A 20,035-nucleotide genomic window follows, 5' to 3' on the forward strand; every position below is an offset into this window, starting at 1 on the left:
ATTCCTTCACAACGCCGACATATGGAGCGCTGCCACAATGCCTTACTCTCTATTGCCTTTACCTCAATTGCCTTACTCTCAATTCTGCTTCTGGGAATTGAGCGGGATCTGCTTACCTTCGGAGCTGTCCCTTCCACCTCTCCTCTCCTGAGGCAAGCTGGAGGATGAGGCTGAGGACACTTCCTAGTAACACCGGGACTGCTACCATTGATGGAACTCTGACAATGCCCCATGGGTGGAAACCGAAACGGTTTGTAATTACCTTGGAGACCGAGTACCCTTGACCGTTGCCCGGTGCAGCCGTCCTATGCAGCTATAGAGGAGTCTGGTTCTGGTTCTCCCCTCGGCCGTGCACTATTAATGCATACTACTGTGTTACTGTGGCTTCATCATGTGTCCTTATGTGCTATTCGCTAGTAACTCTTGTTGTTACTATGTAATCACTGTGCAATTTACGTACATTTTTTATAACTTGCAACTTGTTCCTTGTGTAAAGCGCTCTGATACCTCCTGGTCTAGCTAGCGCTATATAAAACTCAAATAAATAAATGTCGTCCAATTCATACTGGGTCTTATTGAAAGGGGGCAGTCCAGGGTGACGATTTCAGGGAAGCTGATTTGGTGTCGCAGAAAGGTTTGGCCCCAATCAAGGACATGAAGTGGGACCTTCGGCCGTTGGGTAAGTTGTGGGTAGGCTGCTACACCATGTGGACGGAATTTTTAGCCAGGAGATAACCCTCCTTCAAGACAATATTCATGTTTTTCCAAATGTTTTAATACAGCCGCTCAATTGGACTTTTTCAAATGTCTAATCAAATAAAAAGGTGGAATACAGACATGCTGTCTAATTGTTTTTCAGACCATTTGGCTATTTCAACCAAAATTATAGTAAACATACAACCTCTCAGTTTGAGAAGGTTTTTCAATAAATGTTTCTTTATGAATAAGATATTATTAATGAACTAGATGCCATAAAACTATGTTCCTTTCAGATTGTTTTAAAATCAATCAAGGTACTGCAAAGTTTGGCAATCACTTGGAATGCTTTCAAAACTGCCCTAAGCAGAGAACCCCCCCCCCCCCCCCCAAACAATACCCACTTGTTTTTATCAGAGCTAGCAGACAATGTTTGGGGAGAGCTGAGGCAAATATCTACATGTCAAGTGATTCTCTATCTGTTATGCCCATTCCATACCACAGTGAGTAAACATCAGAAAAAATATTGTAATGGACTTTCTAGGACATGTGTGCACATGGACAGCGTACATTTGGTAACACAGTACAATGATAAAGAAGTTGCATACTTTTGATTTCTGTTTTTGATGTTGAAGAACAGAAATGTACCAGCCATTATCATTCCCACAATAGTTAGTGCAGACAGAATGCTGTAGAGAGGTAGGTAGATCTGAAGTCGCTGTTTTCGAATAAAGGTTTGATCCTTTGGAGGTTCTTTTCCTAGAATTTCAAAAAGAGCAATTGTAAGAGACATTCAGGGATGCATTACAACAACATCCACTGTCATTAATAAAGGAAATATTAAAGAATACAGGTAAACGAATGCACAGGGTCCAAGTCAAGATAGGGGCTTAGCAGACCATTCACATCTGCTGACTTCCATTACAGTATCACACTCCCCCCCCCCTAGACTTCAAATATGATTCAGTACAATACACTGCAACACAATAAAATACAATATAGTGTAATTTATTTGTTTAACAAAGCACATGTAAGAAATATTAAATATACATCTTTGTCTGTAAGTGGTCATTTTAGTTAGAAGGCTATCTTGAATTCTGTGTTTTGCACACAATATCTTTTTGACGATGTACATAAACTTATTTTGTGTTGCTCTATCTGTAATTTTTCGCAGCTCTCATCACAGGATGTAAAGGTTTTTTTCTTTTGTTTTACTAGTAAAGACCTTTTTCTTTTTATATAGGCGGAGCAAATAAAGAGTCTCCTTGCCTCAACTTCTCCCAAGTCACTCTGCAGGCATTTCTCATCCTCTAGGAGTTTGATCTGTGTCAGCTACCCTCCAATTCTTATCTGTAGTAACGTAATTTGTGCAGTGGTTGTCTGTGGAATTTTGTAATTTTCACCACCGATTCAATGAAGTTAGGTTTTCTGATAATGTTCTGTTGCATTCTAGCTTTTTGCATTTTCCTATCAATAAAACCTATAATGCCTAATTTGGCCCTCCTCTTTGTACCTCTGAAGTCACTTCTTCTGTGTGGGTTCTCCTATATTAGAATTCTTCGGGAGAGGGATGGCTCCAGAGAGAATTTAGGCCAATGAAACAGCATTCTAGTGATTAATTGCAAATTTTAGCTACTTGATCTTTCAGCACCGTGTTGTGTGGGGGCCTTTTGGGTTTATTTCTTGATGTAGCACTAGAAGTTAAAGATGAACTTCTGGATATTGAGTTACAGGGGAACTTGTCCCAGTTCTGCTCTCCATCTGTGATATGGGAAGTTTCTGCGCCTACAGAAAATGTGTTTGCACAACGCAGGTACAGAGAAATACTCCTACTGGTACGCCGACGTAAGAGTTTCTTAATGGTACAACAATATGGAAGTCTTTTTCTGGAATAATGTTAATTGCTAATTTATAATTTCAGGTTACACTTATTATGAGCACAATGTTTGTGTACCCTGTTGTTCAAACCTTCCCACCAGGACGGTCATACCTTAGACCAAATTTTCTTCAAAATAAAGATGGTGTCGCTCGACCCTTTACCATTAGTATAGTCGGATCATCACTTAATTAGGTTTAATTGGTCTAAAGTTATTTTCAATCAGCTTCTCTCTGAAGAAACTAAGATCATGCCTAGAGCCTTACATAAAGTTCTTTTTTTTTTTTTTTTTTTAACATCATTTTTATTGCATCACCAATATAAATGTACAGACAATATAATCATCAGTAAATATACAGCATGTACAAGATTAGTATGGTCCAGTCCTTCTCCATCCGGGGGGTCCACCTCGTCCTCGGTGTGGGTGACCTCATCCCTGATCACTTCTCGTAACTCCTTACAACGTCTGACCGCTACATTAGGCAAATATCTCTGGGTTGCTTTTGTGATTTTCACCCCTCCCCAAATTTCGGTACCCCAACACCTCTCCAAACCAGCCTCCTACCCACCCTCCCCCGTGGTCGCTCTGCGCTGGGTTAACAGTGTAAAAGTGTCCGGTGTGTTGCAGGAGGAAGTAGTCATTCGCTAAGGTGTGTTCTCCTGTGTAGTGATAGGGTCTGCCCGGTCCAGTTCGCTCTCGCCCTCCTGCCCCTCATCATCCATATCACGGAGCGCCTGCACTACCACTTCCCATGCAGTCGCCCTTTCCAGAGCTTTCTCGTCATTCAACCTCCAGGCCATCTGGTACCGTAGAGTACTTTCACACGCGGCCCATCTCAGGCACTCCCCATACCATCTTTTATACGTGGGTCCCACTCTGGACTTCCAGTTTCTCGTGATCTCCCGCTTGGCCAGAATAAGCCCTAAATCTATAAATTTACTAGTCGTCTTGTTCCTAGGCGTGTGCGGGAACCAATGAAGGACGCCAACCGCCTTAGTGAACTGGATATCCCTATCTGTCGCGCCGTTAAGGGCCCGCCCAACTTCCTGCCAATAGTCTCCCAGAGAGGGGCAATCCCACAGCATATGGCCCAAATCCGCCCCAATTGTGTTACATCTGGGGCAAGCAGCGTCGGCCACCCCAAAATACTGTTGGATTTTCCCGGGGGTGAGGTATGCCCTGTGAATGACATAGAAGTGAATTAATTGGAACCTGGCATTTCTCGAGCTCTTCCGTGCCCGCCTCAGCAACTGGCCCCAGGTCGTGTCAGGTATCTCCACTTGAAGGTCCAGCTCCCACTTGGCCTTCAGGGATGCCAAAGGCTGCTAGGCCTCCCGCTGCATCCTAGAGTACAAGCACGTGACAGCCTTAAAAGTTCCCGCCGCCATCATAGTGTACTGGCAGGCCATCGAGGTGCCCGGTTCCTGCAGCCCTTCCCCCCAGTGGGCTTGCATAGCGCCCGTGACTGCTGCGTGCAGCAAGTAGTCGCCCCTCGGAAGGTCAAATCGCTCCTGCAGGTCCTGGAACGGCAGCAACACCCCATCTTCGTAGAGATCACCCAGCATTTGTATTCCCGCCTCCTCCATCCTAGCAAGCGCGACCAGTCGCCTCCATGTGGGAGGGCGGTGACCATCCCCAGCGGAATTTCGGGGGCATACATAAGGCGGACACCCGCCCGCTTACGGGCCCGGTCCCAGCATAGCCGGAACGTCTGCTCCTCGACCGTCAGGTCTCCCACCCGGAGCTTCTGGTGCAGCGTAATGTACGCCAGAACGTGCCGCGGGGTGCCTTCCACTCTCGCGTCCTCGGGGCCTCTATATACTCTCGCCACCTCCTGAGTAAAAATCTGCAGCTGCGCGGCTAGGTAATACCCTTCAAAATCCGGCACCGCCATACCTCCTTCATCTTTGGGGCGCAACAGAGTGTCGAGCGCTATGCGCCTCCTTCCCGCGCCCCACAAGAAAGCTATGACCAACGACCTCAGGCGTTTGAAAACAGAGCTCGGGATCCATACCGGGAGTGTCCTAAAATAGTACAAAAGCCTGGGCAGGGCTATCATTTTAAGCAGGGAGATTCTACCAGCCAGGGATAGCGGCAGAGTCGCCCAGAAGTCCATGGACCCCCGCAGGGCATTAATACAGCGAGTGATGTTGCCGTCCAGTAAGTCGGTCGGGGTATGATAAACATAGACCCCCAAATAATGCAGACAACGCGGCTCCCACCGGAGTTCCTGAGCAGTGAGTGGGCACGGTTCTCCCGGCCTCAGGGGGAACAGGCAGGATTTAGGCCAGTTGACCCTCAGGCCCGACAACCGGCCGAACTGCCCCAGTAGCTGCCGCGCCCCCTGGAGCTCGGGGCCCGCATCGGCCAGAAACATCAGCAGGTCATCTGCATACAGGGAGATGAAGTGCGGCCTTCCCCTAAATGATAAACCTGCGTAGTGGCGGCCCAGTCTGGCCTCCGCAGCGAAGGGTTCCATCGCCAATGCGAATAGGAGCGGGGATAGGGAACAACCCTGTCTAGTGCCACGCCTGATCGGGTATTGTCTCGAGATCAGTGTGCCCACCCGAACCCTCGCTACCGCCTCGGTGTACAGGACCTTGGTCCATTTTATGTATCCGTCCCCCAGCCCGAAGCGGCGCATCACCTCATACAAGTATCCCCATTCAAGGCTGTCAAATGCCTTCTCAATATCAATGGAGAGGACAAATGGGGAGACGGCACCCGGCCAGTCCGCACCCATCAGTCTCGTAAGTCTACGAATGTTATGAGTGGTGTTGCGTGTCGGTATGAAACCACACTGGTCATCGTGAACAAGGCTTGTCATGTGTACCAGCAGTCTGTTGGCCAGAATTTTACTGAGGATCTTGTAGTCCGTCGTCAACATAGACAACGGACGGTACGAGGACAGAGCCGCACCCTCTCTGCCCGGTTTCAAGAGCGGGATCATGAGGGCCTCGCACATGGAGCCCGGGAGTCGACCCCTCGCCTGTGCCTCATTGTACACCTCGCGCAGCCGTGGGGCAAGGAATTCTAGGTATTTACTATAAAATTCGATCGGTAGCCCATCAAGTCCCGGGGTCTTATTTCTGGCCATCTGTTTTACTGCACAACCTATTTCTCCAAGAGAGATGGGCCGACCTAGCTCTTCCGCCTCTGAGTCCTCCACTCGTGGTAACTGTAACCCGTCCAAGAACTCTTCAAGTTCCTCCGCCCCTCCCGTTCCACCACTCTCATAGAGCCCCTCATAATAAGCACGAAACTTATTCAGGATCCCGGGTTGAGTGTGGCAGGGCTCCTCCCCTGTCTCCTGGATCCCCATGATCGGCACTCCCCTCCGAACTGGGTTAGCGAGCCAAGCCAGCATCGACCCCGCCTTATCACCTTCCGCATGCGCCCTCGTCATGTACGCCTTGTGATCGAAGCTACGCAGCCGCTCCAGCTCTACCGCCAGCCCCTCCCGTGCCCCGCTAAGCCCCTCCTGCAACTCAGGGTAATTCGGGCGCCTCTCCTCTAAGTCCCTCAGCCGTGCCTCAGCCTTATCTAAGTCATCCAACAGAGTTTTCCGAGCCCCAGCCGTGTGCCCAATACAGTGTCCCCGCACCACCACCTTAAACGCATCCCATTCTACCGCCCTCGTGGAGGTCGAGCCACTGTTCTCCTCAAAGTACCTCTCAATGCGCTCACCCAGGGCCTCCCTGAACAACAAGTCATCTAGGGTGTCGGGTTGCAGGCGCCATGTTGGCACGCAGTTAACAGTCACCATCCAGTCCAGAGACATCAACAAAGGGTTGTGGTCCGATAGCGTCCTGGCCAAGTATTCCGCCCCTCCCACCGCGGGGAGCACACACGCCGAACAAAGAAACGCATCCAGCCTCACATGCAGGTCATGTAGGTGCGAGTGAAAGGAGTAGTCCCTAGTGGTGAGGTGCAACGCCCTCCATGCATCCGTGAGGGCCCAGCTCTCCTGCCATTCCAACCTACGCTTGGCGACCCTATGCACTGGGGACGCGCGCAGCGGGGGATGGGACCTATCTAGTAACACATCCTCAACCGAGTTGAAGTCCCCCCCCAAGAGGACCGGCCCTGCCAAATAACCCGCCAATTTGCCCGAGATGGTAGACAAGAAGGCGGGCAGGTCTACATTAGGAGCATACACATTAAAGAGAGATATCACCCTGCCTCTCAGCCTCCCCTCCACCGCCACATATCTGCCCTCCGGGTCCACCAATGACTTTGTGACCTGGAAGGGGACCCCCGCCCGTATCCAAATCAGTGTCCCCCTTGCAAAAGCTGAGAATGTCGTGTAAAATAGCTGCCCCCTCCAGCGCCTTTGCAGAGCAGCCCCTTCTTGCTTATTAAGACTTGTCTCCTGCAGGAACGCTATATGAACCCCCCTACGCTTGAGGTACGCCTGAACTTTATGTCTGCGCGTCATGGACTGCATACCCCGCACATTCCAGGTCACACATTTCAACGCCCCGGTACTAGCCATCCCCCCCTACACAACCGGACCAGACAACAAAGAACAATGTCCTTACAAGTCCCGCGACCACGGGCCCACCCACCCACCCTCTCCAAACAGGAAGCCGAACCCCTCCAACAACAACTACCCCCCGAGCAACCCCAACTGCTCGCAACTCCCACCCCCCCAGGACAGGCCCCCCCGCAACTGGAAGTACCCCCATCCAAACCAACACTCCCGACCACCCCTCAAGGAAAGGTGGTAATGGTCGCAGTCCCCACTGCGGTGACCTTAGGGGCCAGTAAGGCGTGGCTCGATGCGATAGAACCTCAAAGCAAATCAGCCCCGCGCACTCCACCCCGCAATCCCCACATTACAGCTCCCCAAAACCTCAAGTAATAGCGTTCCACTGCCACGGGCCCAGTGCCCCGGTGTCCAACCAACGAGCTCACTCCACCAGTTCAGTTCAACACGCCTCTAGTATCTCCTCCGAAGTCTGCGGTGTCACAATAGGGCCCCGGGCTCCACCAAATTCCGATTGTCCCGTCTCCGAGCCCGTGCCCGGGTCCTCTGATTCCGTGCCCTTCCCGGACTGACTTCTGGCGGCCCTGGATAAGTCCGCTACCGCCTGTAGCGCCGCCTGCCTCTCCGCCTCCGTCTGCGACACCGATGGTTTTCCGGTCCTCCTGCGGTTCCTCCTGATCCGTTGGGATTGCCTGACCGGTTGCGCCACCTTAGCCTCCTCCTCGCTGGCCTTAGCACCGTCCGTTCCCGCTTTATAAGTGTCCCACCAGTCCCAAGCGTCCGCGGAGGTCGTGAAGAATAGTGATTGCTCATCCACCACCACTCTCAGCTTGGCGGGGAACAACAGGGAGTACTTGATGCCTTCCTTGCGGAGCTCCCGCTTGAGGGACAGAAAGTTTGCCCGGAGCCGCTGCGTCTCAAATGTATAGTCCGGGAACATGGTGACTCTGTTGTTGTCCACTTGAAAGGGCCCTGCCTCTCTCGCCCTCTGTAAGAGCCAGTCTCTGTCCCGGTAATGGAGCAACTTGAACACCACTGGGCGAGGAGGAAGGCCCAAGGCTGGCGGGCGCGCTGGAACTCTATGTGCCCGTCCAGGGAGAAGAAGGGGGACAACCCTTCCGGTGCCACCTCCGTCCGCAACCAGTTATCAAGGTAGCCCACCATGTCGTCGCCTTCGATTTTTTCCGGCAGGCCCACTAGGCGTACGTTGTTGCGCCTGTTCCGGTTTTCCGCATCTTCGGCCCTCAATTCCAGCACCTTCAAGCGGTCCATCACTTCCGTCATCTGGGCCTTCATCGTTGCTTGGCCCGGGGCTAATTCCTTAACCGTGATCTCCACGGACTTCACCCTGTCCTTAAGTTTATCATGGTCGGCCTTCAGGAGGCCCAAGCCCGTCGCCACCTGAGCTATGTCTTGTTGTAGGGCGTCCTTTGTGGTGGCGATGGCCTCTAGGATACGATCTTGCATCCGCTGCAATGCCGCTTGGTCTCGCTCCGCTCCCTCCGCAGCCTCAGTATCGGTCGCGCCATCTCCCTTCCCCTTCGTCTTCCCCATCTGGGCCGGCCCGAGCGGTGGCCTCCGAGTATGTTCCTGGTCGTTCTCCGAGCGTCGCCGGGTTTCGCCCTCCGGCAGGGTCCCCGGATCCAAGGTTATCTCCAAGAAGCAGGAACTCTGAACGACCGTCAGCCCGGCTGGCGCCAGTCGTGCCAGGGGCCCGGGGCTTTCGTCACTGGGTCACTGCCGCACTATCGTCGCCACTACCAGGGGGCGGTCCCCAGCCACCGCCCGAGGGTGCGCCCAAGGTCCACTCCGGCACCTAGGGAGAGGCGCGATGAAACCGCCAGCACCTCTGATTTGTCAGGGAGCAGTCCTTAGTGGGTCTCTGGGCAGATGTCTCCGTCGTCTCCGAGTCTCATGCCACCGCCGCCATTTTAGGGTCTGCGACTTCTCGCCTGGGTCCAACTTTCAAAGTCGAAATACTACTGTGGAATGGCTCGGCGTCGTCCTCCGTGGGCACCGGACCCTCCGCAGTACCTTCCAGTACCGGATGATATCGATTACAGCGGGGTCCGATCAGATTTTCAGGATATTTTCCGGGATCGGGCACGGAGCTCCGAGCTCACGCTGCCTACCTCCTCGGCATCCAAGCCACGCCCCCACATAGAGTTCTTTTATGAGACCTTAGCAGCGTCTTGGAAATAGATCACCCTTCTCTATCTGGGGATCCTGAAGTAGACGCAGTGCGGGTGGATGATTCTTAGCAGCATAAACGCCCTAGCTCCTCTCTCTGAGCTAAGATCTCTTAGAACTAGACAGTCTTAGACTTGGTTTCATGAGACTCTCATTACATGTAAAAAACATTGCAAACACTTTGAAAGACAATGGCAAAAAACTACAGGAGAAATGCACCTATAGGGCAGCACTAAAAAGACTATTATTCGAAGGTCAGTCTAGAGAAAAAATCTTTCTTTGAAAAGAAAACTGAAGATTCAGACAAAAGATCTTAATAATTTTTCAAAATTGTTAAAACGGTTCTGAACCCAGATGCAGTTACTAGGCGCCCACAACCCTCCACCGATTGGGTTGAACAGCTGGCTGTGTACTTTCAAGATAAAATAACCACTATCCAAGCAAGCCTGTTGACTCTGTGTAAGGCAGCTGACTTTGCTACTGAGGTGCTCCTCTCCAGCATGTTCTCCTCCGAGGTGCTTGCCCTTCTTAATTTTCCACCTATATCCAAGGACAAATCTTTATTGGCCTTCCAGTGTTTGAAGGCTGGGTCCCCATCTGGTCTTGGTCTCACTAGGCTACTAGCTTAAGTGGCCCAGGCTATGAACTCCGTTGTAAACAGAGTATTGAATGCTTCACTGTATTCTGGAATGGTACCCTCCAAATGGAAACATGTCAAAATTCTTCCGCTACTCAAAAGGCCGTCGGCTGACCCTAAGGTCCTTCCCAACTGCAGGCCGATCTGTCTTCTTCTGGCTTTCTCAAAAGTGTTAGAAAAACATGTTAATTCCCTCATTTCAGGTTACCTTGAAAGTAACAATCTTCTGCATCCAAGTCAATTGGGTTTTAGAGCCAACTGAAGTAATGAAACAGCTCTGCTAGAAGTAACTGAATACATTAAAGACACACTAGATAGGGGCAAGGCAGTTCTAATTATGTTGGATTTATTGGTAGCCTTCAAGACTGTCCCAATGAAAGACTCAGCTAAATTCCATTGGGTCTGGAGGACTGGCTTTGAAGTGGATGACTTCCTTCTTGGACAACAGAAGCCAAGAAGTATGGATCCCTCTACTTGCATCCCCAATTCAGGACTTAAAAGTGGGAGTACCTCAGGGATCGGCATTGGGCCCTCTTTTATTCAATGCCTATCTTACTCCTCCGGCTGTTCTTGCTGAGGCATAGGAGGCTAAAGTAACATCATACGCCGACATCACTCAGCTTCTCTTTACTTGTGAAAATGGGGCAGAATTTGTTGGAGGAGTTATTAAAGCCTGACTGTCCATTAACCATCTAAAATGCAATCCAGATAAAACGGACATTGTATATTTTGGGCTCTATTCCACCGGAGGTTTGGAGTTCTTGGTGGCATCCGGGTATCCCTCCTCTTGCCACTCATCTGAGCCTGGTAAAAAAAATTGGAGTCAAAATTGACAGTGCCCTGTCCTTGGAACCCCAAATTCAGGCTTTGGTGGGCACCTGTTTTGGGCTGCTACTCACTTTGAAAAAATGTTTACCCCTTCTGTCTGTCGAATATAGAAAAACAGTGATCCAGGCCTTGATTACTTCCCGTCCCGACTATGGAAATATACTTTATTTAGGTCTCCCTAACTATCTTCTGAAGCATCTGCAAGGGGTCCAAAAAGTGGTGGCCAGAATAGTCCCTAATCTTGCTCCTAGAACCCATATGACCTCACATCTAGAATCACTTCAATGGCTTCCCATTAAAAAGAGGATTTGCTTTAAGACACTGGTCCTGGCTCACAAATCCCTGCACGAGAAAAAGGAGCAATGTGCCTGAATAGGAGGTTTGTGCTCATGTCCCACCATGATTTTACGGGCAACTTAAGGCCATCTAGCTGGCATCTCTAAAATTTGCCGGGACAGAATTGGTGAGAGATCTTTTTCTTATCGCAGAGCGAGGACCTGGAACAAACTCCCTCTGGAACTGCATGTTATCCCTGAAATTTCGGTTTTCAGGAAGAGACTAGCTTTTTCAGCAAGTGGCGTAAACTTCAATCCTTCTCATCTGCAGGAAACTTTCTTCTCCAGCGTCGGGACACTCCTTGGAGTATGCCTTTGCTCTATAAATGCCTTTTTATTCATTCATCTCTCTCATTCTTTGTGTTGTGATTAAGGTCTGCATCATTAAGAAAGAGTCTTGTTGTACTTGTTGCTATTTTATTTGTTTTGGAAAAATATTTGTGGTCTTTTCTAAGTTTAAGTCTGAGGCCACGTTCTGCAGGACCTTTTTAACGATATTACTAATGTGTTAGATCACTTTTTGATAGGTGATAAAATGAAGATGTCAGCTGCATGCTACAAACATTTTATTTTTGAGCTCCGAGGCATTTGACATTGGGTCTGGCATTCCTTTTTAATTTCATGAAATTCTTGTAATATGAAGACTTTACAAGGTTGGCAAGATTTGATGTCCCTATTTGAAGGACTAAGTTTGCATTTTGTTTATCTACTAAAAACATCCATATATTTTATTGTGTCATGTGGTATGTTCCCTGTTAGTGTTAAAGTAACTTGTATTTTGTTCAGGGTGCCAGATTAAATCAAATGCTTTTCAGAAGTGAGTATATGAATGTAGGAAAGTAGGGCCTGATTCTTATGGTTACTCCCACGTTTTGCTTAATGGATGCTGTTTTTGACTAGTCTGACTGAGATCCTGCTAATTAGGACACAGTCATTCTGTTTTCTCCCTAAACTGTTATGTTATGTACTTCGGTACACCCCAGATTGGATACTGGGGTACCCTTGTCAGTCCCTATTATGGTATCCGTGTACCCAGGGCATAGGTACCCCAGAGGTCTCCCATGGGCTGCAGCATGTATTATGCCACCCATGAGAGACCATTAACAATGGAACTACAGGCCTGCCATTGAAGCCTGTATAAGTTGGTTCACTATATCTTAGGGTCACTGCACTTAAACTATAGACACTCCTATAGCAGGCCGTTACAACCCTGAAGGCTGGGTGCTTGACTCTAAGTGAGAGGGTGCCCCTGCATGAGCAGGACACCCCTGCAGCCTACGGATTCCAGTCTCCCGGGTTGTTAGTGAAGCAGCGATATACAAATTTAGAGGGGCATTATGTGACCGTTAGAGTACCATCTCGAAAACGGCTGCAACAAGCCCTAGCGTATTTGGCGTCAAACATGTTGGAATCATAGCCCCACACCAGTAACTGGTGTGGGAGATATGAGTCCAGCTACCAAAAGTGCCTTCTGTGGGGCTCTTGGTGTTCCCGGTACCAGCCTTCTAGCTCCGGACAGCACAAAATGATTGCTGCAGACAAGAGACACATTTCTGCCCTCCTGCTGCTGAGCGAAGCTTAAGCAGAGGAAAGCAAGACGATAGGGATCCTGTCACAGGTAGGTGTGACTACCTCCCAGAAAGGATTTAGTGTATTAGGGCTGGATGGGTGCACTTGCCAGCACCTGAAAGTCTGCATGAGGGGTACATTTGGTGTCCCTGTGCATAGACCAGTTCAAACCAGTCCTGGGAGCCTTTGTCGTGAAACTGGACAAAAGTGTCTAGAGCCTCACCTGGGAGGTCCCCGTGAATCTTTCCAACCTTCTCCCGTGGGTACTTAAGGGCTTACCTGGCTGTAGGACCTTAGATTCATCATGGACAAGATTCAGAACTGAAACCTTTGCACGTCTACCGTCTGGGCACTCTGGACTTCGCTGGACTCCGTTTGGTCCTGACTTCCTCTCCTTCTCAGACTGCTGCATCGTCTGTGCCTGTGCACCATACAGGATCCGTGAAGGACCTGTGAAGCATCCAAGACACCTGAAGATAATCTCCCTTGGAGTGAAGGAGTCGCTCCAATACATTCGTAGGCACCGGAATACTGCTGACCGGTCTTCAGATCCCGAGCTCCCGAGGACACTGAAGCGTTCAACAACACAGGTGGTAGTTATCCCTGGCTCCTGAGGCCAAATCCCTTGTGGAGGCTGCATTAACTGAACCCCTGTGCACCGTGTACTTTTGTAGTTGCATATGCTTGTTGGCAACTCTGCGACAACTGCATTGGGTTCCATGTAGACCCAACCTCTGGCAACTTTGTGGACCAAGATCTTCAGCCACATTGGCCCCTGGGCATTGTGGCCTGCTCCTATTGGTGAGCTGCTCGAGGTCTTCTTGCGACTCCTGCGTTTCTGTCCTGTAGGTCCAATTGAGGGCCATCTTTGATTTCCTTGGAATCCCCTGATTGCTCGGGCTGACCCTGACTCCCCTGCTTGTGGTGAGTCCCCTGGGCCTTGCTGGTCCGAACCGTACATTGTCTTGACTGCTTATATGGGTTGCATTTACCAAGGCTTGTTAGCACTGCCGACGGACAAAAACCCTTCAGCTCTTGACATCCTTCATTGGACGGCATGTATCTAGCCCCTGGTCATCCTCCGCATCGCCTGGTCCACACAGTTGCAGAGTCATGGTCACCGTCAATTATCCTGAAGCACCCAACATCGGTGAGCATTCGTCTACCGAGTTCCTGGTCACTCCCAAGCGACACAGACTTTGCCTCATCTGCTTTCAGGTACTCCCCATCAAGAATCCATGTTTGGATTCTCCTGAACACTTTCTCGTCTTCCAGCTCAAATGAAAGTGTACCAACAGGCCACTCCAAACACTCAAAGTACTGTTGTGGAGGATACTAAAAACACATACAAATGCACATTTCGCCAAACAGTCACAATCTAACATTAACAAGGCGACAGTTTGTTTGCACATGCCTGTGTGTATGTGAACCATCCTTGCACAAAAGTAAGAGAATGCACATCACCTCACTGACAACATACCCACACAAGTGAGAGCCACACTATACATCATCAATGTGTTTCACACAACACACAACCCCCACACTGTGGACAAGAGTAGGTTGTTGCATTCTGGGTCCAACTATAAGTACTCGATTCAGGTATGTAGTTATCAAGTTATCACATTTGCATGGTGTTGCCCATATGCGCAACATGGAAAATCAACACCCACCCACTCGCATAATCTACATGTGTGGTTAGTCCAGAATTAGGTGAGTAACACAGTGCAATAAACAGTGCCACAAAACAACACCTCCTCACGAAGGGCATAACTATGATGAGGTGTGACAGTCGCAAAATTCAAAATTAAACTCTTCAATTGACATAGATAATATAACAGTATGGATGCCTGTATCAAACACTGAAGTCCTAAACTACAAAGACACTTGTAGCGGGCCTTCCAAATTCACACACTAAATGAGATAGGTTTGGTTAATGGGTCAGCCAATTATTAACAACACACATATCTAAAGGCAACATTGGAAAGACATCATGGAGAAAGTGGTATCCAAGTCAGTTGGTCTCCTAGAAGGTAACACATCGAGGATACAGTGCAGGTAGCACCTGAAACTCTGTCACCATGTGCATGGGATCATTGGCATGACCTAGAAAGGGACACACAAATATTCACATATTTTATACATAGCCATGTGGCAGATGTGTAAGTGGAAGACAATCACAACTATCCCCCAGCACCAACACTGGGCAAACAACCATTGAGATTAGCATTAGAAAAGCACACATGAAAAAGCAACATAATAGAAATATGGTACCAGGCCCATGGCCTTTGTCGCTTCATAATGTACAACAAGGTGCAACTACAGTCACCAATGCAAATGGATCAGCTTGCATTATGAAAAAATCCTTTTTGGTATCACCCCTATTAAAAGAGTTAATTGGCTAACTATTAAAAACATGAGTAGAAAAGTAGGAGGATGGATTTTAACAATTGTTGTTTTTATTCAAACAAATTGAAAAGAAGATCCAAAATCAAAAGAAAATGGCCAGTCCAATGATGAACTTGCACATTAGCACACAGCTATGCGAAAACACTTGCTGTCAAGAACACTGCCAGGGAACCATCCCCAGGAAAGGGGCATCCAATGAACACTGCAGGCACCTCTGAGTCATTGGGGTAGGGTGGTGTTTGGTTTGGTAGGGCTGGAATGGGCCGGAGAGGATTAGGTTGGGTTGAGTCTGGGTGTGGTAGGTTGGTGAGAGGCTCAGTACTGGGTGGTGTGGTCACTGGCGTGGGAGAGTGCATATCAGGAGTGGGAGGGCTGGGTATGATCATTTTTGGGATCTTGTATCCATTTAGGGTACTGATTGGGATAGGGAGGGTGGGCACTGTTTTTCTTTTTGTGGGCTGAAAAACTGGGGTAGGTAGGGGAAGAGGATCTTTTGGTTGGGGGCCAGATTTAGGATGGCTTTTTTTCCCTCTTCATGCTTTTGGCAGGAGGTGTTTTTGGGGTACCAGAGGGGATGGCTTTGGTGGGTGTAGATGTTGAATGGTATGGTAAGAGAGGTAATCTAGACTTTTTGGATTTGGTTGGGAGTGCAGGTGTTGTAGGAAAAATGTTGAGTGCACACAGGGTAAGAGTTTGGCAACTGTGGGAAGCTGAATGGCAGGGGGGTTAGTTTTAGAGGTAGAGGGATGTGAGGTTTGAGATGTGGATGCATGTGAAGTTCCTAGGTGTGTGTTGTATGTTTTGTGGTGTGATTTGACTTTTGTTTGAGAAGTGTGTGAAGTCTGAGTGGCTGTTGTTGTGGGTGTGGTGTCTGTCTGGCTGATGAGGGGTGTGTCTGTGGCTGGTGTTTTGGCTGTGGCCTCTGTGTGTGTTGAGATAGAGACTTTGGCTGTTGTTTTGAGTGTGCTCTGTATGTGTGTAGTTGTGGAAGTGGTGGTGAGTGTGGTCACTGCATGGTGAGTGGGTGTGCGAGTTTTAGACAAATTATGTTTGTCCTTGCATGTGCTGTGTGTGACTGTTGTTGTGCTTGTGTGATGTTTGTGTGTGCTTTGGACAGTTTGGGGATAGGGATAGTAATTAGGAAAGGGGCATTAGGTGGCCAGAAAATTGGACTGTTGGAAGGCTGCAGTGAGTGTGGCAGCCAGAGCCTGAAACAATCTCTGTAAGCCAAACATGTCAGCGTGAATTCCTTCCAGTTATGACACCATAATGTTTTGCTTGAATGTTTGCACCCGGAGGGCATTCAGCACTGCTGCCTGACCCACAGAGATCTGTTTCAGGAGATCAACAGCCTCCACACTCAGGGCAACTGAGGAGACAGAAGCTGGGATTGAGGCGCCTGGGGTGAAGGAGACTCTCCCCTACTTAGGGAGCGGGCTGATAGCTGGTTTGGGAGCAGGATGGAGATGGTAGAGCAGTGGTGGATACAGATGTAGCAGATAGAGGTCCAGGCAAGTCCACCACCACCACTGGAGAATGTCCACTGGAGCCAGATGAAGATGTCGGTGAGAGATTCTGTAGCTCCTCTGTGACACTCCCATCATCCTCTGGGCCACTGGGTCCCTCAGTGTCACTTGGTAGTATGGCATCACCATGGCCAGCTGCAACCCCACTGTCTCACCCCTGTCTCCTTTCACTGCCCTGAGTTGATGCTGAAACAAGAAATGATAATTGTAATTTGAAACAGCCCAACCACACTATACAACATTTCATTACACATTAAATCAGACATCAGCTGCTAAGTAAGATCATTAAGCTATAAATATTTCCCCCCCAACAGTACCAGTAGGACTTAAATAAATGAAGATTGAGGGGTGCACAGAGACAATTAATGTTGTCATCACCACTGTCACCTCCAACTACAGGTGTCCCCACATCCATTTTCCTGCCTCATTTGTAAAACAAATGTTTTACTCAAGCTGTAAACCTATGTCCTCATCTCATACCAATGGATAGAAATTTCATTGAATGGGATGCATGTATTGAAACCTACAATACATATTGTAGTCATCTCCAGCTCAGGTTTCTGTGACACAATGCGTGCACAAAAGATGGGTCCCTGCTACAGAGAAGTGGCAGCATCTTCAGAGTAACTAAGTGTTCATAAATGTGGACTGAACATCATACATGGTTGGCACTTCACATGTGACACTTCATATCAGATCCAAAGCCAGATTTAAAGCCAGATGTTGCCACTGATAGATTCCTCAGAGTATGATATGTAGTGGCAAAATGTGCCACATAAGAACCAAATGTAGACCTAGCATGACAATTTGTAGTTATTTGGTATGGTAAATGTCCATTGTACTTTAGTCTGTGCCCACAAACTTTACAACATTGTTAACCGTCAAAATTTCATCTGAAAGTTTGTTAAACAAGTTGTTGATGTTGTATCCACAAAGCAGGATTACTCATGTCAAATAGGGGAGTCTATTTAATTGGTAATTAATGGTTAGCTAACACATATACCTATCTAGCACTGAATGGTGAAACACATAAGCAATACATGACAGCATATCACTCCCTGAGGTAACTCAACAGTCACATAATGGGCATACACAGATGTATATGTGCATACATCAAGTTTGCATATGCTTCATAATGTACTGCAATGTATCTTAGATAATAAAATGTATTTGAAGCATGGACTAGCATGTGTGTTGAAACTTCCACATTATACATGTTTTATGATGGAAGTCAATGCTGATTTGTGACTTAAAAACCCATGTCTGCATGCTCCTGTGGGTGCTGACAAATACTCTGTATACCCTTCAATTATTCACATTGTCATGTACACATTGCACAACACATTATATTATGTTGAGAATTGTGAGCATTATGTAGACATCCTCTTCAGCATGTATCGAGCTGTGGGACATATGGCAGTGCAACTTTGAACCTCACACATTCCTACATGTTAGCAACAACATATAGCCATAGATTTGTTTTTTTCCACATCCTGGTATTCAAGATTGGCCTCTTAACAAGTACATTTTGTGCTCAGTTTCCGCATACAGTGTATGCCCACCTTGACCTTGGGGATTTGTTTGGTCCATCTTCTAAGGTCCTCTCACCTCTTCTTGCAGTGAGTACTGCGCTGACGAGCAACCCCCAGGGAACACACCCTTCAGGTGATGTATTTCCCCATTTTCACCTGCCACTTATGAATTCAACAGCTACGGTGACACAGAGCTAAAACACAGGTAACATTAAGAATAGACAATATCAGATACATAACATCTTTGAATTGCACATGCTGTCCTACTGCCAACACATTCCTGTAAAAGATATCACTCATTCTGTGTCCTACTATCAAACTCAAGATTGTCTAAACGCACCACACCACAGCCCTGACATCACAAATCCTCAGCCATCTACACATGTGTTATGAAATTACATTTTAATGAATGACATACACTAATGTGACCTCCAGGAGGCTACGCTCGTACAGCCCCTACGGACAGACACCTGTATAGTGTACATACATGATTTCTAACACTTGTGGCCAAAAGCTCAAACCCCACATTGCATTTAGTAGATGGCATTTTTATGATTTCTAAGATACAATAGACCTGCCATGCACGTGCATGTAAATGTAAGTATGTGGATCAATGGACATGCAGATTCCTGAAGTGACCCTCTGACAAACTCTGCATGTGCCTGTGTGTACATGATTTAGAACAAGTCTTACACTGTATGCCATATGGGGTAAGGTTTATTTGGCACATCATCAACATGGCATTGTAAATTCTGCACATTTGTACAATCTCACACCGTTGGAGATGCAGTTTTAAACTACAGAGCAGAATAGCCACAATCTTTGATTTAAAGGTATAGTTTGCATGTACCTTTTACTGTATGTTGGAAGGTACAACCTATTGTCATTACAAATCTGAAGCATGCATGAGTTAAGGGCCTATTCTGAAGCAATTACTAACACTGAGCTCATTTGTTACATCATCAATACTCTCAGATTTGTTTGCATCATCTAAGTGTAAATAGTATATATAAGGTTGTGCTGCACTCACCTGCTCTTCTGGTGTCATAGAACTGGTGATACAGGGGAAGGACTCCTTCTACCAGTTTTCAAGCTCCTCTGGAGTGGTGGAAGAGACCCTCTTCCCTGTACACTGTGACATGTTGGCTGCCAGAGATGGCAAACATCAGCTGCAACTGTTGATGGATTCTTAGCAGCATTGTCTTGAGGCAAGTGGGAAATGTTAGCATCAGAAACCTTTATATCTAGAACCCAGGCAGTCTTTAGTGGAGACTGTCACATACATTGGGGTGTAGCGGTCACATTTTCAAACTTGCTCAAGTGGCTGTAACCGCATTGTTTGGACTCGCCTACCGCGAGGTTCAAATCAGCCAGCGAACAACGAATAGGCATATCCTATTAGAGAATACAAGCATCACCTCTAGCGGGATGCAATGTTGGTCAAAGCATAACATCTGAAGATGACGGTCGCATTTTACAACTTAATCCAATGGCTGTGGCTGCATTGTCCGGACACGCCTACCATGCGGTTCAAATTAGCCAGCAGACTGCGGATATGCAAATCCTATCACAAAATATATGTCCCACCTCAAGAGGTCCACGATGTCGGTCAAAGCATAGCATCTGAACACGGCTGTTGCATATGACAACTTAATCCAACGGCTGGGACCTCAGTGACCGCATTGTTGGTATGCTACTACCGTGTGGTTCAAATATGCAGAGGTTACAAGTCCCATAATTGAAAATGGTCATTTCTATTGTCAGTGTTGACATATTTACATCAGTTTACTGCATTTCAAATCAAATTTTCTAGCTTTGTATGTATGTATGTAGTCACTGGCACAGGTGGTAAATGTTGAAGTATCTTGGTGTAATGCATCACAGTCGCTTACATCTAACTTACAACATCCATTCATGAAAGTAATTTGTAGTCTGTACATGTTAACTTGT

The 20,035-nt window shown here is 47.8% G+C and overlaps 1 protein-coding gene across 1 annotated transcript in view; it reads right to left on the reverse strand.

The window, feature by feature from the left end:
- The window catches only part of GABBR2 (gamma-aminobutyric acid type B receptor subunit 2), a 1,712,046-nt gene that overhangs the window by 457,156 nt on the left and 1,234,855 nt on the right, over window positions 1-20,035 (reverse strand). Inside the window, exon 10 of the mRNA XM_086967412.1 lies at window positions 1,305-1,455. Within this exon, the coding sequence (XP_086823538.1) occupies window positions 1,305-1,455 (151 nt within the window). The remainder of the gene's footprint in view (window positions 1-1,304; window positions 1,456-20,035) is intronic.

The sequence above is a fragment of the Lissotriton vulgaris genome, chromosome 4_1, assembly GCF_964263255.1.
Source record: "Lissotriton vulgaris chromosome 4_1, aLisVul1.2, whole genome shotgun sequence".
In the NCBI taxonomy this organism is placed as follows: domain Eukaryota; kingdom Metazoa; phylum Chordata; class Amphibia; order Caudata; family Salamandridae; genus Lissotriton; species Lissotriton vulgaris.